The following is a 23,231-nucleotide window of genomic DNA, read 5'->3' on the forward strand; positions in this document are numbered from 1 at the left end:
CTCTCCTTCTTTTCCTCCTCTTCCTTTCCTCTTCACCTCCTCTGCCTATGCCCTTGTCTGCCCTCCTCCCTCCTCCTCCTCCTCCTCCCCCCCTCTTCCTCCTCTTCCTCAGCTGGCTGAAGGGTCTGGAGGAAGATTGCCAGGAGACGGACGTGCACTACAACTCGCTGACCGGTGAGGGCAACTTCAACTGGCGCCTCGTGTTCCCCTTCAGCTACATGCCGGCCGAGAAGCTGCTGGTGGTCAGCAAGCGTGAGAGCATCTTCGCCCTGGACAAGACCGAGCAGAAGCTGCCTGCCGTGCTCCTGCTGCAGGTCTGGGACTTCGACCGGCTCTCCTCAGATGACTTTCTGGGTAAGAGAGAAAAAGAGAGAGAGAAAGAAAGAGAGAGAAAGAGAGAGAGAGAGAGAGAGAGAGAGAGAGAGACGGGGTGAAGCTGCCCCGCCATGAGCAGACGACCTCCTGGGTAAGAGAGAAAAAGAGAGTGAGTGAGAGAGAGAGAGAGAGAGAGAAAGAAAGCAAGAAAGAAAGAAAGAAAGAAAGAGAAATAGAGAGGGGATTTGAGTTGGATTGGCCTGTTGGCTTTTTTCACCTCTCTCCTGAATTGTGAAAGTGAAGATTATAAATTAAAGCATTAATGTAAAGAACAAATAGCTTTAGGAAACACTAGGTCACTAGACATGAGTAGTAGAGTTCAACCAGAGATTCTGGAATACTAACCACCTTAATCCTTTCTAGTCCAGCCTGCACAGGCCCTGAGGTTGTTTAAAGTGACCTTTGACCCTGTGAACTCGGAACTCTGTGACACTGAAGTGTGTGTGTGTGTGTGTGTGTGTGTGTGTGTGTTCTGCAGGCTCTCTGGAGCTGGACCTGCATGGCTTTCCACGCGGGGCGAAGACCGCCAAGGCCTGTAAGCTAGACATGCTGACCGACGACACGGAGACGGTCTCCATCTTCCAGCAGAAGCGCTCCCGAGGCTGGTGGCCTTTCTCCAAGTCTAATGACCTCACGGTGAGGTCACCACTACACAATCAAACAACTTCTCTCTACCTCTCTCTTTCTGCTTATCTTATTGGCTTTGCCGGGCGAAACTTTCAAAGTCCACAAGATGTAAGGAATCATTGTGAGAATCATTGTGCAACGCATTTTGGCCACTTATCAGGCATCTATTTCAGACAGAACAGAGCAGCGGAAGGAGTGGAATATGTGTAGACGACTGCCATGTTAGTGTTACGAACTAACCCCATACATTTCTATGGGAGATTCTTTGAGTGCTCTGTCTCATTAGAAAGTCTCTGGCTGTAGTTTCTCCATGATATGACGTTTATTTTGATGCCTGGCTGGAGAGTCACTCATTTTTCCCCCTCTAACCTCTAACCTTTCACCTTACAGGGTAAAGTGGAGGCGGAGTTCCACCTGGTGACTGCAGAAGAGGCGGAAAAGAACCCAGTGGGCCGAGCCCGGAAAGAACCGGAACCACTCGAGAAGCCAAAGTAGGCAACTCAGGAACCAATCAATTCTTCAATCAGGACACTGTTATTGTTTTTGATGAATTATCATCTGTCTCCTCTCCCTGTCTTTGTGTTTGTCTCTCTCTCTCTGTCCCTCTCTCTCTCTCTCTGTCTCTCTATCTCTCTCTCTGTCTCTCTATCTCTCTCTATCTCTCTCTCTGCCCCTCTCTATCTCTCTCTGTCCCTCTCTGTCCTGTAGTCGCCCAGACACCTCCTTCTCGTGGTTTGTGAACCCCTTCAAGTGTTTCTTCCACCTGATTTGGAAGAACTATAAGAAGTACATCATCGCTGCCATAATCCTGCTCTTCACTGGGCTGTTCCTGGCCCTACTCTTCTACACACTTCCTGGAGCCATCACCCAGAAGATTGTCAACGGCTGATTGGTTCGGAGCGGGAGGGAGAGAACAAAGATGAGCCAAAAAGATGTACATATTTGAGTAGAAATAAATGAAGATATTGGTGGGTTTTGAATAGAAATAGCCTAGATATTTGTAGGTTTTAAATAGAAATAGCCTAGATATTTGTATGTTTTAAATAGAAATAGCCTAGATATTTGTAGGTCTTAAATAGTTAGACAGGCAAATTTCCATCTGGACTTCCTGTGGGTAGTCCATCAGTTTTCATTCCTAGGTTTATTCTCCTCGTGGAGTTCCTCTTTATACCCTAAACCAGAGATAGAAATGGGAGATTCCAATATTGTGCTGAAAAAGCATAACCACAGTTGGGTAAGGGACTTAAAAGTCAACAATTCTGTGCCTTAAGTTATCATACATTTCCCAAGCCATAATATACAATTGTGTTGCTTTAGGCAGCCCAGGCTCTGAAAACTAGAAACAAAACAAAAAAGTGGAGGTAGCCAGACAAAAGCAAAACCCTGTGTGGAATTTCTCCAGGAATACTGAAGGGAGGGGTGAGCAACATCTCTGGTGTTGTTTGGTTTGACAAAGGCGTCTGCTAATAACTTTAAAAATAAACATAAACCACCTTTAATTCAACATGTAGATTATTAGTGGGGTTTTTTATGCAAGAAACTAGTTTTTCTCTTTAATCTTATAAATGTCTCATAATATCCTGTCAGCTGCTCCCACTGTCATGACTTCTCAACTGAAAAACACAAAAACTTTCCCAACCATACACACATGAAATGTCCTGTGGCACTCACACCTACAGAACAGAGAAATGATGTTGTCAGGCAGATTTAACCAGATAGTCCTCAGTTGAATCTGTCAGCACCTACTGAGAAATATAATTTGATGTGGGTATGACTGTGTGCGACTGGATGTTTTCTTTTCACTCTCTTGCTTATCAACAAATCTGAGGTGCTCACAATTAAATGTTGGTGTTCCTGTTAGTCACCTACAATTTAATCTTCTTTATGTGTGTAACCGTTTAGTTTTTTTTTAATGGTAATATGATTATAAAAATGTGTGTGTATTCTTTTAGTTATTCAAATTTATCAATGTAGTATGGCAGTTTTTCTCATTTCTGTGTCAGTAGTTTAGTTTATAGTATGTGCTTGAATGATAATTGTACATAGTATAATTTATAGTATAATAATTTTATTCTGATTTTTTTTCTATTATGCCACAGATGAAAAACATAATCAGGAGATTACTTTTACTTTTTTATACTAAATAGATCTCTGAAGTTCGACTACAAGAAGGACCCAAAGCTGCCATCTTTGCCCATATAAGGAGATCCGGGTGATAATCAAAGCTACCTACTGTACCTTGCAAGTTGCACTGCAAGTTAGCTCTGGAGTAGCAAAAATCAAAGTTCGCCATCTTAACATACCAAAGATCACAGAACCCATTCGAAGGCAGATGACAAGTGTGTGGGCCAAAACGTCTGCATTTTCAGACTTTTTTGTCCCGGTGAGAGTATAACAGATGTGATTATTCAATGTCCCCATGTTATTTTCCCATAGGAAAAATCGCAAGATACCGGGCAAAGATGGCAGCTTTGTTGTAAATGAACTTCAGAGGTCTGTGGATAAGCCAAACATCAGATAAATACAGGTCAACACGAATCACACAATATACTATACGGACATAATTTATTTCTGATATTTAAACACTTAGTGATGTTTTCAAAAAAGGCATGATACACAATAACTTATATAATGTTAGAAGAACTCACTCAAGGAAACAGCAATCTGTCTAGAAAAGAACACATTCTTTGATGTTGCCCCTTGTAGGCCTAAATGCCAGTTGAAAGAATGGGCTGTGGTTACTGTGCTGGGTTTTAGTGTGCTTTGTGCATCAACAGTTAGAATGGTAAAATGATCTTTTCCAGTGGCAGCATGATTTGGCTCATAATGAGAGACATGATTACTTTAACCTTGTTTAAAACATTCAAAAAGCCACACCCAAGTAACAGGCAATAGGGATGTTTTGGGATAGGGTTTGTTCTTTTGGGTCATTCTTTTTTAATTATTTGTCCAATTAAATATCAATCTTTCCTGAATCAAAATGTCAGGCTACTATGCATTTTGTCTGTACTCATCCCTGCAATGGTTACCCAAACATTACCTCATAGTAAAGAAAATCCAGCTACTACTAGTGGCCCCAATAAAATGTCGCACTCTCTCGTTCAACTTAATTGCAAGCACATAGAGAAATGCCTGTTGTTGTTAAATTTTACTTATGTGTGACTCCAATAAAAATAATTTGGTAAACAAGCTTTTCACTTTTCTTTAGTGGTTTTCACAATTTGTTTCCAGTAGCATGACCAGATGCCTGTTTCCCCCATGGTCATTTTTCAGCCCATTTAGGTGTCCCGACGTATTCTGATAAAAAAAAAGTTTTGTCCCAACAATGTGAGCATAGGATGTTTTTCATTTGTGACGTGTGCCTTGGGATTTGTGAACCTGGACTGAAAGATTTGTGAAGTTGTAACTACTGTGTTGTGTGTGCAGGATAAAAAAAATTCTCTGTGACTTCAAATTTTCTGATACACATTCGTGACTTATGAGCTGCTTTCAGATATAACCTCCAGAGTATATGCGGAGCTTTGTCAAACGGAGGTCCGACCCTTTGGGTGATTCAGATATGATGCTAACCTGGATCTTATGCTGACATATGTGCGAACGACACACACGCACATGAACAGAATCTCCGCATGTTCTTTGCTTTGTTCAGACACAAGCTCATTTACATAATGTCCGTCGGAAATACTAGGAGGGTAGCAGTAGAACAGCCAGCTAAGTTCGGACTTCCAAATGACCGTTTATGTTGTCCAGATATACGGCCCAACCGTTTAACATCCGCAGAACCTCCGGTCTTACACATAGGTCTGAATGCAGCTATGGCTAAAAGTACAAAATCTACAAGTGCTCAGGGATTTTGCACCAAATATACCTCCATACATGTTTCCTCTTTTAATAAATTTGCTATGTGTAGGATTTTTAGTTTAAAACAATAAAAAAATTAGACAAGACCACTCGAATCCTGCCGAATCTTACACAAAGCCCCTTTAAAGTTTAGTAATGGGGAAAAGATTATAATTTTATCATTTTTATCCACCTGTAGCCAGTGGGGTGAGGGAGGTCTGGTCACACTACCATTTAAGCATCTATGGAAAGCTGTTATATAGCATCCCATGTCTTATTCCTTAAAAAAAGAAACAACAATATCACAGTGTTCTATTCTCTGGTTAAATAAAGGTTAAAAAAAACAATCAAATCAAATTGGATTGAATCACATCAAATAGGATTGACTTAAATCAAATCATTAGCTCGTGAATCAGAATCAAATCAAGTCAAATCAGGGCATCAGTTTCAATACCCACCCGTAATAGGCAATGTTGCAATTATTCCTTGAACTTGTTCTCATAGTTATTGAGAGCCATGGTAGTGTAGCCTGATTCCTCTTGTTGAACTTGTGTGTGGCAAAATCACCCATGCAACCAAGGCCTGCAACTGAAACAAATTAACCAGACGTCTCTCTCTCTTTCACACACACACACACACACACAAACTGCGTCATGGTCTGTGAGATATCCATAAATAGCCCATCTTAATAAGTAGATGACCATCTGAGACCGTCAGAGCTAGCCCTTCCCCCTCATAATTGTCGTCGTCATCATCATCATCACTGTTCTCCTCCAGTACCCCGTCACTGGTACATTTCAGTGTCCACTCCTGGCGTGATGTGCTGCACGTATGTCGTCGTCCTCTGTGGCACAAATCGGACCCTCGTGTTGAACGCCTGGCTCGACAGCGTGTGGCTGCTGCCTGTGCTCCCGCTCACTGCCGCGCTTACCGACGGCAGCCCCTGTTGAGACCCCGCCCCAAACGTAAAAGCCCTGCCCACTCTGCCTCCGTAGTGTAACCCCGTCCTTCCCTGCTGATGCTGCTGCTGCTGCTGATGCACCGACTGTTGATGCTGCGGCCTTCCACTGAGTCTCTGCTGTTGCATGGGAATGCCTGTCTGCCTCTGGGCCTGCTGCATATGCAGCCCCGCGGCGGCGGCAGCGGCCCTCTGCATGGACTGTCCAGCCTGTGCCACCGTGGTGGTGGTGGCCATGACGGCGGCGTTGGCGCTCTGCGGCGCCCCCATGAGGCAGGCCTGCAGCTTGCGTTTGGCCCTCCAGCGGGCCACGCGCAGCCGCGTCTTCTCCCGCCGCTCCTTGACCAGGTCGGCCAGCAGCGCCTGCGGCAGGTCCTGCTCCAGCTGCTTCCTCCGCATCTGGCTGCGTCGCCGCAGCTCGGAGCGCGCCTGCTTGTACTGCTCGTACAGGCCCAGGTCGCGCAGCCACGGACGCGCCTGACGTGCTGCCGCCGCCGCCACCCCCGACCCCACGCCGGACGCAGAGGCCAGAGACGAGCCGGGGCCTGAGGTGGACGCTGGGGACACTGAGGTAACCATGGAGCGGCAGGGCTGGGTAGAAGCATCTGGTGGGGAGAGATGGAGAGAGAGGGAGAGAGAGAGAATATCAGGTGGGTATTGGGAAGGGGAACTGTAAGGTAGGAGTGCTACCTCAGAGGAATGGCTGTTAATGTTACTGGGAGTTTATACCAGAGCTGTTTTTTAGTTGTCCGTCTGCAGGGCTCCAGACTAACTTTTTGCACTGGTTGCACTGGTGCGCCTAACTTTTTTTCTTAGGTGCACCAGCACAAAAGTTAGGTGCACCCAAATTTTCCACCACATCGCATTTAACACCGCAGCAGGTTCACTTTTTTTCCTTAATTACTGTCCTATATAGGTTGTCCTATGACTTATGATTTACAATTCTACAAGAAAAGTAACTTAATGAAGTGTTGGTGGTGCTTTAAGTGCTTCACTGAGCTGAAATTTAAACTTAAAACATCTCAAGATGAATGAAATAAAAATAACAGTGAGTAAATTAACAGTGCACATCTTTTAAGGGCTTCAAACTGCACATCTCATGGCTCAATGTCTTACATACTATCCTTCATGATCTTTAGGCCTTGGCTAAACCAGCTCGCCATAGCATCTTCCATAGAAATGTATATGAGCACAATTTAAAGAGGGATTTTTATGTGATTTTCAATGATGACTGCAATAATCATTTGACAGCCCCACAATGCAATTTACTCTTTAATTTTAGTATTTTTAAATTTTCAATAAGAACATCACTATGGTTAATGCAGTAACTAAATGGTAGGCCTATTATTATAGGCTATTGCAATGACTTGCCATCCTCGATCTAAATGTGTCCATTCAATTCACCGTACACAATGACCACAGTTATACATGCAGGGAATATTCGGGCTTTAAATGTAGCAGCGATATTCGGTTTGCGCCAAATACCGGATTAAATTGACTGATGCCATCAGAATGAGTTTACACAACTCGCGCGCAAAACAAAAATTGCTGTTGAAAACCGGGTTACTCCCTGCATGTAACTGAGGTCAATGACGCACTCCTTTTCGGCGATATCTGTATCTGTCGTTCGGGAAGGCCTTGTATGCATTGTTCACAATTTTAAGACGTCTTTTCATCTGCAATGACTCCTAGATTTGGCGCAAGTGGCATTCCTGTACATCGGGTTTACGTTCAAACTATTTTTCTGGTGAATAATTATTTCGGACTGAACTTGGTGAAGGGAAGTTTTACTAGGCCTATCGTAGGCAACGAGAAACTTGATCATCATCTCGGGCTCGTCTGATCGGTTTGCTGCTGCCAGCCGCCGAAAGGCAGTGGGGAGAGGGGACATTTATCTCGACCTATGTGACCACACTGTAATGCAACTACATCCACTCTGTTTATCTGACAGGTCTCTGACCTCTGTCTCTCTATCTGCAGCACACGCATTTTCAAATTTACACACAGACACTGGGCCACAGCCAATCAGAGGGGAGGTCCCGCCCTTCACTATCTGTGATTTGTTTAAACCACGAAATTGGCCAAATATGTGTCTGTTATTGAACCAAAGGTAGAGTTTCAATGCGGACACTTTTTCCTCTCTCGAATAGCTGGTTGCACAGGTGCGACCTCCGATTTTTTTTAGTCGCACTTTTGAAAAATGAGGTCGCATATGCGACCAAATTGGTCGCACTCTGGAGCCCTGGTCTGACGTCCATCTACTGTTAAATTACATTACAATAAGTATATCAATTTACATTAGCAGCATTTTTAAGTGCTTATTACATCCATTAAAAGTAGAGGAAAGCATATTTGTACACAGGGCTGTGTATGTTAACTTTCTGCTCATAGCACTGGTGCTAAAGTACGACTTATTTTAGTATTAGGGCCACACAAAGAAAAAATATATTTTTGCCATGACGAGATTAAAGTTAAAGTATTGACATAAAACTCAAAATTTCAAGAATAAAGTTGAAATATCATGTCGACTTTAATCTCGACGTGTCGACATTAAACTCAAACTTTTGATTTCTCAATCAGTTGCCTGAAAACTCAACAAAATGCCTTGTGTTGCCTAGATGATTTGGTGAAATTGTAGGCTATTTCAGAATTGGGTTTAGCAACAACTATAGCCTACTAACTAGTTTTGAATGTTGAGAAAAAAGATGAAATGTCGAGATTAAAGTCGACATGATATTTCAACTTTATTCTCGATGTTTCTAGTTTAATGTCAACATGTCAAGTTTAATCTCGTCATGGCAAACATATTTTTTTTTCTTCATGTGTGGCCCTAATACTTTGTCGTGCTAAAGAGGTTGATAGCATCTCTAGCATCTGTATTAAGTTAGTTACAAACATCTACACTCTAGAAAACATTTGTCACCGGTGCTAAACTGGTAAGTATAAGTATAAGTATACATACTCTTTTGATCCCGTGAGGGAAATTTGGTCTCTGCATTTATCCCAATTCGTGAATTAGTGAAACACACTCAGCACACAGTGATCACACAGTGAGGTGAAGCACACACTAATCCCAGCGCAGTGAGCTGCCTGCAACAACAGCGGCGCTCGGGGAGCAGTGAGGGGTTAGGTGCCTTGCTCAAGGGCACTTCAGCCGTGCCTACTGGTCGGGGTTCGAACCGGCAACCCTCCGGTTACAAGTTCGAAGTGCTAACCAGTAGGCCACGGCTGCCCCAATCATCCATAATTTTTTTTTTGTAGTACTGTACAGCCCTGGTACGCTTCGCTTCTATCTTGGAGTGCATGCAGTGTTTCCCACAGAATTAAATTCTATTTGTGGTGGTAGGTTTGCAGAATTGACTTGAATGCAACAGTTTTTAAAATATTAGCGCAGCGTGGTTATGATGCTAACCAGATTTAAGCACAATTTAGTACAACCTGGAAAATCATTGTGTATCAACACTGACTATGGAGTCAAAATAGGGTCTTTAATATTGAGAGCTTGTGAAAAGATGTTCACATGTGTAATAAAGTTTTGCAGCTGTGCAAAAGGAGTTCTGCATGTGAAAAGAAATGTCGTACCTGTAGAAATATTTTGTACATGTGTGAAAAAATTATGTACCTGTAGAAATATTACGTACTTGTGTGAAAGAAATGTGTATCTGTAGAAATGTTTTGTACATATGTGGGGGGAAAATGCGGATCTGTAAAAATATTTTGTACACGTGTGGAAAAAATATGTACCTGCACAAATACTTTGTACCTGTGTGAATCTCCTACGCGATGCTTTCCTGCGCAACACTGAAAGTACGAGTGTGAAACTGAGATACAAGCTTACGGACTTTTGACCCTAATTTTACTGCCTTTCTGAAGAGCCAATCAACACATTGCTTACTGCCAACCAATCAGCGTTCCCCACCGACCACCTAGATTTTGGTGCTAAACAGATTGGCTTCATATCGAAGAGTATACTCAGAGCCCGTCTATAATGTCTTATTAGAAATTCTCTGGTATACTCTTTGATTGGGGTTGCAAAATTATAACTTAATTAAGAGTGACGTGGTAGCTCAATTTATACTGTGATCGCAAAAAGGGTTGAAGCGGAGCTATAATGTTAACGTTAGCTATCCCATCCGCTTTTTAGACTGTAACGTTATAGGTTAGCTTCTAGCTAGCAGTAATGTTGACGAAATAGTTGAATTATTCATTCCATTTCCGAAAGGGTGATTCAGTGGTGTCATTCATGATTAAAAACAGTAATACTGTACACACATTTATGTTTATCTGCTATTATTATTTGATATGAGAACACGTTTATTTTATCACCCTTTGCAAGCCTATAATAATAGCCTAGTGGACGGCAAAAAGACGAATCAAATGAATGGGTTGTAATGGGACATCCACAGCTAGGAGATTATAGTGAGTGAGATTATAGTAATGCCCTTCCAGGACTGTTGGTTTGTTGTTTGTAATACAACATCCCATTTTCTTACATAGTTTTGTTTTCTTTGTGTTTGGGGAGTATTTTAACCACACGGTTATCTCGTCAGTTTATGAATCACAGCAGCGGTTGCTATAGCAACCATAGACTGAACAGGACGGTAGACTACCAAGCAAGCAAGCGCTTAGGCAAAGTCTATGGCAAGATCTGAATGTAAATAGATAAACCCGTTCAAGCGTTTTCTTTTTTTCCTATTTCTTTCAATTCTTTAACTTAATACATGTAAGAATTAAGCCTACTTATTCGCTGGGCAACGTAAAAAACTGACGAGTTACATTAGCCCTAGCACTATGAGCTACGATAAACGTCAGCTAGGATAGCTATGGCAGCTATCATACAGTTATTATTTCATGTTCTGGTATGATATTCTTAACGTTTTGACTATGTTACAACTGATAAAATCATGACAAATAAAGTAACCAAATCACTTTGCAATATTTTAGTCCAGAAATACTTATGGGTGTTCATTTACAGTAATGTTACGACCTATCTGCCCGTTGCTGTTACCACCAGTTTTAATAACTAATCTAGATCTGTGGGTTAGCGGCAAAATCTGGGTGGTCGGTGGGGAACGCTGATTGGTTGGCAGTAAGCAATGTGTTGATTGGCTCTTCAGAAAGGCAGTAAAATTAGGGTCAAAAGTCCGTAAGCTTGTATCTCAGTTTCACACTCGTACTTTCAGTGTTGCGCAGGAAAGCATCGCGTAGGAGATTCACACAGGTACAAAGTATTTGTGCAGGTACATATTTTTTCCACACGTGTACAAAATATTTTTACAGATCCGCATTTTCCCCCCACATATGTACAAAACATTTCTACAGATACACATTTCTTTCACACAAGTACGTAATATTTCTACAGGTACATAATTTTTTCACACATGTACAAAATATTTCTACAGGTACGAAATTTCTTTTCACATGCAGAACTCCTTTTGCACAGCTGCAAAACTTTATTACACATGTGAACATCTTTTCACAAGCTCTCAATATTAAAGACCCTATTTTGACTCCATAGTCAGTGTTGATATTGTGGTGGGCCTCCACAAATAAGTCAATATATGGGAAACACTGGCATGTGAAGCATACACATAGAAACACATAGAAACACAGGGTAGGCCCATCACTATGGCCAACAGTGTTAAATGCCCCCTTCACTCTCTCTGGTACTCACATGTAGACGAGCTGGCCAGAGGGGAGTAGTATGTCGACGTCTGCCCCACAGAGGTGCCCGCCGTAATCTGCTGGGTCCCTGTGCCCTCCAGGTACCCTGCCTGACCGAGTCCCTCTCCCTCGGCAGGCCCCAGCGCCAGTGAGTGTCCCTCCACCTCCACCTCCACCGGCTCCTGCTTGATGGGCACCGTCTCGGTCATCTCCTCCTCCTCCTCCTTGACCACAGGGGAGGGGCGGGAGAGCGGAGGAGCCGAGGTGTCTTCCTCTGCCTCTCCTGGGTTGAGATGACATCCAGGGTCCAGGCCTGCGTCTGGCAGGCCCCTCTCTGGAGAACCGGGCTGGTCCAGTTCCTGACTGTGTGGCACGTCAAGGCCCTCCCCCGCTCCCTGAAGGCCGCAGTCTAATTCTGGTGGGTCTGTGATCTCCTCTAGAAAAACAGTGCGGAGGAGTGTCAGTGAACCCTTAAAGGTAGTGTACATAAGTATAATTCAACACTATTTATGTCCTCTATCAATCTATTTCCAGTGTGCTAAAAAACATTTGGTGTTTGTACTCAGTATTGGCTTGGTAAAGAAACAAACAAATGAGCTTGTTAAAACAGTTGATTCAAGAGCAAGAAAGAGAGAGTTATTTGAGTGTTATTTGAATGGTTGAGGTCAAATATGGTTTAGGAGTGGAAACTAGCAAGATTGAACCTACGTTTAATTGGTGTCAGTGACAGGGTTCCATCAGATGCAATAAGGCGATCATTTGGAGGTGCGGGGTCCTCTGTTGACACTGGGTCTTTAGTTTTGTGCGACGTGGTGTTAGGTTCCTCTCTGGACTCCAGAAACCTGTGCGTGTTGCTGCTATTCCTAAGTTCTGGCTGGGTTTGGTTGTTCATTGTTCTCCGACACAGCAGACCGTTTGAGATTCCTCCCTGAGGAAGTGGTTGGGAGAAGGTGGACTGGTCCAAGTACACCTCCGGAACTCGAACCGAGTCAAACTGGTTGGCCTGTTGTCTCTGCAAGGTGTGACTCTGACGGTCATCTTTTGCGGTGGAGACGCTCAGATATTTTCGCATAGCCCTCATCTGACATCGAGATATTTCAAGCATCTGTCGGATGTTCTCGGTCTCCTTATCTTTGGCGTTCATCTCTTTTCGAAATTCGTCGAACTTTATGCTAACCACCTTCATCATTTCCCCCAATACTGTTTCCACCGCGACGGTCACCGCTTTTTCGATGACAACACCCATTTGTCCCCTGATAAGGGATATTGTCAGATTCACATCCATAACTAGATCAGTAGAGCTAATTAGTTAGTTGAAGGGAAACACAGCTGTATAACCCGTTGTAGCTTAGTGGCTGGGAAGGGAGTGATAACAAGTTTAACGTTACATGGAATGTGATGTTAGCATAGCTGACTAGCTATTGCTAATGTTTGTTAGCCAGCTAGCAGTTAACGTAATGTTGCCCAGGCTCAGCTGACACTTTCAATTTTCTATCTTGCTTTCGGCTATTTACGACGCCTTTTTTCAAGCTAGACGCACACATACATTTAAATATTCATACAATTATAAACATACTGTGACGAATACCACCGACATGAACAAAAATAACGTCGAGAAGCCGTCACACCATAATCTAAGTTTCTGTTGTTGTCATTTTCATTTCTTGTCGTATACTTCCGGGTCAAATCACCCATTTATATGTCAAAATAAAAGTCTGAAATATCAAAGACCTCAGAATCAGCTTTATTGACCAGGTTTGCGTAAACAAACAATGAATTTGACTCTAGTTAATCTTTGCTCTGAAATTACAACACTCACTTAACATATAAAGAATAAAAACAGAACAGGATAGATAGATAGATAGATAGATAGATAGATAGATCGATAGATAGATAGATAGATTACTTTATTCAACTCCAGAGGGAAATTATGGTGTTACAGCAGCAATTAATAATATAAACATATATAACACATAAACATACATACATATTAAAAAAAAAAATACAATTGGATATAGCCTCTGTTAAAGAGGTTGTAAACTGCATTGTCTCTCAGCATAAGATTTTCTCTCACGGCTCAAAGGGGAGTTGTTGTAAATAGTTATGGCAGTGGGCAGGAATGATTTTCTATAACGGTATGCAGTAGGATATAGCTGTGTATAAGTAGGCCTATGTCGGTATAGTCTGAAATTAAAGTTATTCACAAAACACCCTAGGGTGCATTTTGGCGAGAGTTACGCTTTCAGAGAGAAGTTTATGCTTCGACGTGCTAGGAGTACAGAACTAGTGTCAGTTTTGATGTGTGACGGCTCCCGTAGTTCTAAACAGACACGTGCAGAGAAGGGGGGCTACCAGAGCCCGTCTACGGAGAGCCTTGCCACTCCGTATTAAGTCCCATTGTACCGAATTTTGGATGCAGTTCCACCAGAGTTCCACTGGGGGCGATCGCCATGAGTGCAGAATAAATGGAAGTCAATGGAGCTAGACGGCTAAATTTGTCTCTTTCACCTGATTGTCATTGACAAATCTCAGATTTGATTGTAGTTTGTATAAGTTCAACATGGGTTATAGGTCAAAAGTTGAATGAACGAGTACTTATGTCCTTTTGATTTCTTACAGGTTGGGTCGTTGTTGCACATAACACACTAGCATTGTGCTAATGAATGACATCATTGACACATTTGAAAGGCTTTTTAGAACAATTAAGTGACTTCTGAAAATATAATACTCAACCTAGTGTATTTTCTTTGCCTCCCCTTTCGAATACAATACTCAAATTACTTGAAAAAAAATTATATCCCGAGAAAAGTGGATTTTGAGGGGTACAGCTCCATAGACCTCCATGCATTCTGCACTCGTGGACGAGCGCCCTCATGTGGAACCACAGAAGGAACTGCAACCAGTTCAGAAACCGGAAGTTTTCCGAGAGTGGCAGTTCTCCCCTTATTAGACATTCTCTGGGGCTACTATGGAGTGGGATAGCTGTCAAAATATTCGTGTCCATAGATTTGATACACGTGCGTATTTGTCTGTAGTTGTGCATAAAATAATTATTTGTGAATTCTCGAATGAGTCCAGTCGTGCATAAAATATATTGTGTGTATTTTATCCATCAGAATACGGATGGGAAAAAAATATGAATTCAAAATTACAAGTACGAAATCAAACTTTACAGTTAGGCTTTCTTTGGTACGAGTACGACTTCGCACAAGTGACTCAACTGTCAAAATACGTCATCGCCGCATTCACAGGCATTACTTGTTGAGAAAAGAAACATAGATCGAGATCAAGACTGCGCATGCGCTGAGACGAATCCGGCGGGGGCAGTGCCATTACTGCGGGTTAGGCACGTCGGCGCTAACGTTTGTGATAGCTGATAGCTACCTGTGGAGTTGAACAAATCGTCTTTTCCCCCCTTTGTTTATTGTCTTACGATGTCGGGAAGAACCTGTTGTGTGTTCGGCTGTTACAACAGCAGTGGGAAAATACAGATATGGAACAAAAATATATAAGTTCCCCCGCCGTTATTACACAGCCTGCCCCTGTGTAACACCATACATAAGCACTACACAGATTCCCAGGGCGAGCCGAAGACCAAGCTGTTTGTCAGAAGTGGATTGTGAACATCAACCGAAAGGATTTTGTTCCGAACAAACATATCGCGGTAAGTTTTGTTTAACAGTATTAATCTTAAATCTTGCCAGTTGCCACAATGACTAACATGCTGTTGTCTAGTCTTGCATGGCGATACTTTAACGCTATCTATTGGTGTGTTAAGACATGGCACCAAATATTTGACGTAGCAACTGTAAAGTAAGTGTATGCTAGGAACTTCGGTAGTCGCCAGAATAATTATCTCCATCAACTAAATGGCACTATTGAAAAATTATTCGCTTTAACTACTAACGTTAGGGCAGCCATGGTGGCCATCAAATCAACATGATTTGGCATTACAAACAGAAAACGTATGGAGTTCGGGGGGGGGGGGACACTATGCTAGTTGCAAGATTGCTTTCCTTCATTGGTAACGTCAGGCTAACCATGAAAACATCAGTCATTTGGAAAGATCTTAGTGCGTTTTCCTCCGATTCAGTATTGTACTAAACCGTTTTTGGGTAGCACTCACATTTAAAACTCACTTGGATATTTAATGTAGATGTTTGTTTTTGGGTTAAATTTGTTGTTGTGCTTAGTTATAGTCTACATGTAAGTCAATGTCCTTTTCTCTATATTTGTATTTTATCAGGGGTCAATGTCATCTGGAAGAGCACCTCCCAAAAGATGTCTTCAGCCCTCACAAGAGGACACATGTGCTTGGAACTTGTGCACAATGGAATAAAGAACAGTTGTTGATGTATTAATTACAGTTTATTTGAACTTGACACTTCATTTAATTTATACAATACATGTATCACACATACCAATTGTTGTTATATTATTATTACTACAATTACATTACATTACATTTGGCTGACGCTTTTTAGCCAAAGCGACTTGCAACATTTAAAGCTTTTAAGAGCAATTCTAACAATAAAAAAAAACCACAATAAGTGCATTAATGAGTGCAATTGTCTGTAGTAGTGCTATGAGAGGAGATGATCTCTGAAGACCTGGGTTTTCAGACATTTTTGAAGATGTCGAGGGATGTCCCTGCTCTAGTAGGAACAGGTAGTGCGTTCCACCAACGAGGGACGACAGATAAGAAAAGTTTGTATCGGCCATATGTACAAAAAGGTTCAAATATGCTACTAGGCCGAGGTCAAATAGACTGGACCAGGTCAGTCTCTGTGGAAAATATTTAGACAGGATATCAACAGTAATGGCTCAAATTTAAACTAATGATTCAAATATAAATATAATTCTCTGTGTGGATATAAGGGCCAAAAAGGTACACTAAAAAGTAGTGGTTCAAAAGGTAGGCATAGATTAATCAATAAATCCCTGTGTGGAAGTATGTGCAAAAAAGACACTAAACAGTAGTTATTCAAAAGGTAAGAATAGATTAATGAATAAATCCCTGTGTGGAAATATGGGTAAAGAGACACACTAAACAGTAGTAATTCAAAAGGTAAGTATAGATTTATCAACAAATCCCTGTGTGGAAGTATGGACGGAGCCTCATTAGAACAAGCAACAGTTGTTCAGGGACAGCTAACTTGATGGTCCTTAGTTGTGAGTGAAAAGCCATAATGGCATACAAAAATTGCCAAAAACTGTCCATGCCCAAGCCTGTGTAAATTTTGAGTATTTGTCATCCAAATCATAGGCCTACACTGATCAGTTTGTGTCACAGTCTTTTGTTGACTTAAAACTGTAGTTGTGGTCTGCAATATCTGGACACTGGATGCCATCTTCTTTTGGGAGGTGCCATTGAGGTTTGGGAGATGACATTGACCCCTGATAAAATACAAATAGAAAAGGACATTGACTTACATGTAGACAATAACTCAGCACAGCAACAAATTTAACCCAAAAACAATCATGAACATTTTGCACAACATCTACATCAAATATCCAAGTGAGTTTTAAATGTGAGTGCTACCCAAAAACTGTTTATTACAATACTGAATCGGAGGAAAACGCAATAAGATCTTTCCAAATGACTGATGTTTTCATGGTTAACGTTACCAAAGAAGGAAAGCAATCTTGCAACTAGCATAATGTCGCCTGCCCCCGAACTCCATCATACGTTTTCTGTTTGTAATGCCAATCATGTTGATTTGATGGCCACCATGGCTGCCCTAACGTTAGTAGTTAAAGCGAATCATTTTTCAATAGTGCCATTTAGTTGATGGAGATAATTATTCTGGCGACTATACCGAAGTTCCTAGCACACACTTACTTTACAGTTTTGCTTCTACGTCAAATATTTGGTGCCATGTCTTAACACACCAATAGATAGCGTTAAAGTATCGCCATGCAAGACTAGACAACAGCATGTTAGTCATTGTGGCAACTGGCAAGATTTAAGATTAATACTGTTAAACAAAACTTACCGCGATATGTTTGTTCGGAACAAAATCCTTTCGGTTGATGTTCACAATCCACTTCTGACAAACAGCTTGGTCTTCGGCTCGCCCTGGGAATCTGTGTAGTGCTTATGTATGGTGTTACACAGGGGCAGGCTGTGTAATAACGGCGGGGGAACTTATATATTTTTGTTCCATATCTGTATTTTCCCACTGCTGTTGTAACAGCCGAACACACAACAGGTTCTTCCCGACATCGTAAGACAATAAACAAAGGGGGGAAAAGACGATTTGTTCAACTCCACAGGTAGCTATCAGCTATCACAAACGTTAGCGCCGACGTGCCTAACCCGCAGTAATGGCACTGCCCCCGCCGGATTCGTCTCAGCGCATGCGCAGTCTTGATCTCGATCTATGTTTCTTTTCTCAACAAGTAATGCCTGTGAATGCGGCGATGACGTATTTTGACAGTTGAGTCACTTGTGCGAAGTCGTACTCGTACCAAAGAAAGCCTAACTGTAAAGTTTGATTTCGTACTTGTAATTTTGAATTCATATTTTTTTCCCATCCGTATTCTGATGGATAAAATACACACAATATATTTTATGCACGACTGGACTCATTCGAGAATTCACAAATAATTATTTTATGCACAACTACAGACAAATACGCACGTGTATCAAATCTATGGACACGAATATTTTGACAGCTATCCCACTCCATAGGCTACAGGGGCTCTAGCACCTGTCCTTTGATGTCCAAGTGCCCTTTTGACAATACCCGTTTTTTACTTTTTAAAATGTGTAATACTTCCGCTAGTTCCAACATGAATATTCACTAAAATGCCTCATTAATAGTTTGAGAAATTAGAAATTTACAAAAATAACAATGTTCTGTGTTAATTGAAATGCCTTGCGGCCACCAATCCGTGACGTCATGCATTCAGTGAACTCCTAGAAGGTGCACGCAGGCACAGTGCTGCCGGAGACGTTTGGGACCACGGTAAGGTCACTTGGCAGTTAGCCTATCTGAACCATAGACTGTAAAAAATATGGACAAAGCGTCTGTGACGTCACCCATAGATTTTCTGAAGAACGGTTATGAAGCCGTTTATGGGGGGTATGGGCGGCGCCATCTTGGAAAACGTTGGGAAATCCTAACCCCGCCTACCTCCTAGCCAATCCATATATGGGTAAAAGGGCGGGGCTTTGTATGAGACTGAGCAAGCCGGTGAACCCGCCTCGTCGTCAGCCGAGCAACCTCAGCTAACGTTAGCCTACAAGATGGACTGGCACAGACGTTGCTGTAACATTGCTGGTAAGTTTGATCTGCTAACGTGAAGTTCATGTATGTTTCTTAATGCCATGTTCAGACACTTTTTAATGTTGTATGCTGAAAGGTTATATTCGGGTGAACGGTTGAAAAGTTGAGAATGAAGAGTTGAGTTTGCAGATTCTAGCTTCTAGATAAAATAAACTAACGTTAGCTATCCCTCCCTTGCTGAAGTTACGGTCAACTAACGTAGAGTAATCTAGCGTTACAGGTTTACCAACTCACGTAGAGTAACTTAGCAGTTTACAGGTTTAGCAACTCATACTGACAAAAATGTATCTTTGCCTTTATTGTTTTGTAATTAACGTTATCCATCTCATATTCTCAGTGGCAGCCATCATTGTAACGTTAATTAATTTACGATAACATCAGCCAGCTCGCTGTATTCTGTCAACGTATGGTGTGATTAACTCTTAATATCACGTTTTGAAATCGCTATATTGCTCTAAAGTTGTCAGTGGTAGTTTGGTCTAAGATGACATTGAAATTTCTCATCGGTGGCCATTTCACGATCCAGCGTTCATGTTCGGTTAGCTTGCCTTATTTCCCCTTGTCAGGCTATTATCAAAACGTTAAATCCAGTTAGTGTCCGGTGTTTGGCATAACAATGCCAATATTAGTGTACTTTGTCACTGAAGACCCATTTCAAATCGCACAATAGTACTACAGCATTGTACAACAACTGTAATTTTGTTGATTACAACAAGTGGTGTTGGTTTGCATTATTGTATTATCTTGTAAGTAGTTATGACTAATAAAATGTTTACCTTTCTGTTTTGGCAGTTCACCATGGGGAGGAGGCGGCAAGGAGGTCCATGGGCTCTTAACCTGGGACTAGAGGTCCAGGTGAAGTGGTTTGGCTGGGGTGTGGTGATATTGAACCCATTAAGACTATACAGTACATTTCACTTTATGTCTATTGATGGTTATGTTGGAATGTTACACCTACCCTTTACTTATGCCAAACACTAATTTTGTTCTTTAAATATCAGAATCAGAAAGCAAACTTACTGTTGATGGCACTGAACTTGGAAATGTTTATGGAACTTTTCTGAACTGTGAATTACATTAAAACTAATGCCAGTATTTAGTTTTGTTAGTTTTTCTTATCTTCAGCTGTCTATTGTACAGTGGAGTTTTGTTATATGTTTATACTTATATTTACCATTTCTGCTGTAAGTGCATGTTGTGTGTGATGTCTGTATGCTACTGAGACCTTGAATTTCCCCTTGGAGATCAATAAAGTATCTATCTATCTATCTATCAAACCAATTTGCCTGTGCTCTCAAAAACATTTATACAAATCTGTCAGCTTCAGTCAGTAGGTTGAATTGAAGACCCAGATGCAGAAGTAAAGGTGTTTTTTTTACTTGTATATCTTGAGCATTACAGGTAACCACTGAATTTGTGAAACTAAAATAACAAAAACTAATATGTACTAAGCTAGTACATAGTCAATACATATTAGATCACTTTAAAGACTGACAGATGCAAATGCTGTAAATAAAGGTAATCAAGGGGTCTGCTGGTGAACAAAGTCTTTGAAGTCAGAAGCTGCCACTGCTCAATGACTTGTGCCCCATCTGGTAGGATTTCAAAATGTTCCAGATCTGAAAACAGAAATATTGGTATATGTCACATCCTTGAACTTACTGCAAACTATGAACAAGTGGTCACAAATTAAGCTAAAAAATACTCCCAATATGTATAATGAACAAACTCACAGAACACTTAGCTGAATGGGGACAGGACAGGCGTATTCAACTATTTGCACATGTCCTGTTTATGCAGGCAATAAGCAAAACCAAATTTGGTGTATTCAAAGTTCTGTAGAACAACCATTTCTTGTATTTTAATGTTTTCAGTGGAACAGTGTAAGCTCATGTCTACACCCCATTGAGGTAGTTATTAACAGTTAGGCCAAGGTCCAGTCAAACAATAGCCAGTCACTGATGCCATATTCTTTAATTATCCAATCTGTATCCAACCAAAACCTGCTGATTTAAAGGCTACTTTCCATGTGTGACTTATCAAAAGAGGTCATGATAATTATTGCACAGATGTGCCCCGGACTGCTCACAATAAAAGGCCACTCTAAATGTCTGAAATGCATTCATGTTTGTTCAGTATGCTAACCATGTCTGGAATAGACAGCTAGGCCAATTGAATCCAGTAGGTTGCTCCATTTAAATGTATGAAAAATGTCAAAGTACCACGGAATCAGTTCTGAAGTGATGCTTCTGAGTCGACTGCACAGACGAGAAGTGAAGTTAGGAGTCCAGAGCCCTCTCCAGCACCCAGCCTGTCAGGATCACCTACAGGGAAACTTTGCATAGACAAGAAGTGTTGTTTCAAATTTGTGTTTAACAAATAAACGGCATCAATAAGAGTTTCAGACGTCAGTTATAACTAACAACAGTTATGGTGACTAGCTAACGTTATCGCTCGTTATCAGCTCCATGTTCAACTTATAGTCAATGGTTCATAGTGGTTCGCAATTTTACCTCCACTAGCTAGCTAATGCTTCGGCTGAAGTTATCATCTGAACGAACGCTTTTCTATCTTAAATATGACAACCCAAAGACTATATAAATTGACAACGGACTAAGCATTCACACAGAGTATTTACAAAAGGTTTTTTGACGAGAACACATGCTTTGTTACCCCAGTATGTTTGTGAACTAACGTTAACGTGCTTAACGTTACAGCTGTCTGATTATTGACTAAACACCTGGCTAGTAGCAGCTATGGCAAACGTTAAGCTAACTCACAACGGGAGCACAATCGGTTTTCACTAACGTTAACTTTATTCAAGTTAACTAAATTTATGTGTGTGCTTCAGCCATTCGGTCATCATTTTCGACATAAACTTATTTGAAATGATTTGACGCTAACGTAGCCTATAGCTGCTACAGTGCCCACTAACATGGATGCTATAATGCTAACATCTACGTGAAATAGTAGTGGAATGTAACTTACCTCAAAAACTGGAGCGAAGTCTTCTTAAAGTGTCGGTTAGTAGGCTTCAGTTAATAGCAACCCATTTTATGTCAGATATTTGAATAAACATTTTCAGAAAGGATGTGGTGTGTAGGATCACAGCCAAGACATAATTTCGGAGTTTCCTTCACTCAGCTAGTGACATCGTCTGCTGCCTCGACACCAGCCGTCAATCAAGTTGACCACGCCCTTAATTATTCATACATTTAATATCTAAATGCGATCTAAACTAACGAGTTAGAAAAAAATTCACCCCCCTCACAGTTGTCAGGCATTCGGGAACTACCAACAAATACAATAAAAGTCCATGGGACCAACCTGTAAAAGCATGAATTTATGCTGTGAAAACGGACATTTTAACATGGGGGTCTATGGACATTTGCTCCCTTTTGGGACCTGCCCCTAGCGGATTTTCGATGTATTGCAATTTTTCGCATTTCCGGGTAGGCTTCATTGTTCAAATTAGAATGTTGCCGCTTGATCTGAACATACAATAGTATTCAGCTTAGAGATAGAGAATAAAATGTTTAAAGTTGTTTCATGTTTAATGAAGTAGGCTATCAAACCCGTTTTAACCATGTCATGGTCCATCCATTTCAATAACCTGGCAGCTTCGAAAATCTAAGGCTGAACGTTCAACATATTCTGTTTAGGTTACTATGTTATAGTAGCTTATATATTAGGTTAGTAGACCTAGTTCATAAAAGAGAGTAGGCAAACCTTTGCTAAATCGTCATAAGCCGACGACATAGGCTACTGTAGTTGTTTAACTACAACTCCACACGTCGTTCTCTGTTTACAGTAGGCTACATTACGCGTAATTTCACTCAGTGGCCACACGCCACACGCATAGCACGTGAATCTGCAAGACACCAGCTTGCTAATGGTGGTAGTTCACTGTGATAAACATTAAAATTATAGCCTGACAAGCCAGACTAGGCAATAACATATTTGCTGCCGCTAGGGTGCGTCTAGATTTCTAGGCTATTAAAATTAGCTTTGAATTTAATCAATAAGATGTAGCCTTATAGCCTATGATCTGTGTACACAATAGCCTAATGAAAACTGAAAAGACCTATCTATCTGTGCCCTGGCTACAGTAGGCCTACAGTACATGCACTCTTATTGAATTTTCAGAACCAAGGAGAGAAATGAGAAAAATGTGTTACAGCTCTGTCATGTAGCCTATGCGTTCTCTATTGGGTTGTAATCAAAATTAAGTTTTAAATAAAGTTAACACGTTTTCTGAAAAATGTGTTCCATGTGCCCTTTTTTAAAAATTTGAGCCCCTGCCCCTTCAAAGGTCTCTGCACGCCCCTGGTTCTAAACGAGGCAGCGCTTGAGAGGTTGGTTGCTATATAACTCCTAACCACTAGATGGGAGAATTTCTTACACAGGGGGGCTTTAAAGGGGTGGTTCAGGATTTTGGACATAAGACCTCATTTCCAAGTAAGCAAGTGTGATAT

The 23,231-nt window shown here is 41.4% G+C and overlaps 2 protein-coding genes and 2 long non-coding RNA genes across 4 annotated transcripts in view; 2 read left to right on the forward strand and 2 right to left on the reverse strand.

The window, feature by feature from the left end:
• The window catches only part of fer1l6 (fer-1 like family member 6), a 52,310-nt gene extending 50,419 nt beyond the window's left edge, over window positions 1–1,891 (forward strand). The window contains exons 39-42 of the mRNA XM_076263208.1: window positions 113–354; window positions 854–1,011; window positions 1,393–1,493; window positions 1,711–1,891. Coding sequence (XP_076119323.1) covers window positions 113–354; window positions 854–1,011; window positions 1,393–1,493; window positions 1,711–1,891 — 682 coding nt within the window. The remainder of the gene's footprint in view (window positions 1–112; window positions 355–853; window positions 1,012–1,392; window positions 1,494–1,710) is intronic.
• Window positions 1,700–13,187, reverse strand: LOC143100232 (uncharacterized). The gene is made up of 3 exons (XM_076263209.1): window positions 12,173–13,187; window positions 11,475–11,900; window positions 1,700–6,405 (listed from the first exon to the last, which is right to left on the reverse strand). The coding sequence occupies exons 1-3, from the start codon at window positions 12,747–12,749 to the stop codon at window positions 5,627–5,629; spliced, it is 1,782 nt and encodes a 593-aa protein (XP_076119324.1). The 5' UTR covers window positions 12,750–13,187; the 3' UTR covers window positions 1,700–5,626.
• A 1,605-nt stretch (window positions 13,188–14,792) lies between these two features.
• Window positions 14,793–16,024, forward strand: LOC143099620 (uncharacterized). Its single transcript, XR_012981697.1, has 2 exons — window positions 14,793–15,128; window positions 15,711–16,024. It is a non-coding gene; the product is annotated as an uncharacterized LOC143099620 (long non-coding RNA).
• A 4,093-nt stretch (window positions 16,025–20,117) lies between these two features.
• On the reverse strand, window positions 20,118–21,950 carry LOC143100230 (uncharacterized). The gene is made up of 3 exons (XR_012981879.1): window positions 21,745–21,950; window positions 20,979–21,091; window positions 20,118–20,375 (listed from the first exon to the last, which is right to left on the reverse strand). It is a non-coding gene; the product is annotated as an uncharacterized LOC143100230 (long non-coding RNA).
• Between the last annotated feature and the right edge of the window lie 1,281 nt (window positions 21,951–23,231).

Source organism: Alosa pseudoharengus, unplaced genomic scaffold (assembly GCF_046254945.1).
Source record: "Alosa pseudoharengus isolate Yale_2024_CS ecotype anadromous, Long Island Sound unplaced genomic scaffold, YU_APseudo_1.1 YU_APseudo_1.1_scf_3, whole genome shotgun sequence".
Taxonomy (NCBI): domain Eukaryota; kingdom Metazoa; phylum Chordata; class Actinopteri; order Clupeiformes; family Clupeidae; genus Alosa; species Alosa pseudoharengus.

What these genes read in the sequence shown, in the direction of transcription:
- LOC143100232 (XM_076263209.1), bottom strand. Translation starts at nt 12,749, where the DNA reads ATGGATGTGAATCTGACAATATCCCTTATCAGGGGACAAATGGGTGTT. An exon ending in GTCACTGACACCAATTAAAC is followed by an intron (nt 11,901 to 12,172) that starts GTAGGTTCAATC and finishes CTGTTTTTCTAG; the next exon opens with AGGAGATCACAGACCCACCA. An exon ending in TCTGGCCAGCTCGTCTACAT is followed by an intron (nt 6,406 to 11,474) that starts GTGAGTACCAGA and finishes TCTCCCCACCAG; the next exon opens with ATGCTTCTACCCAGCCCTGC.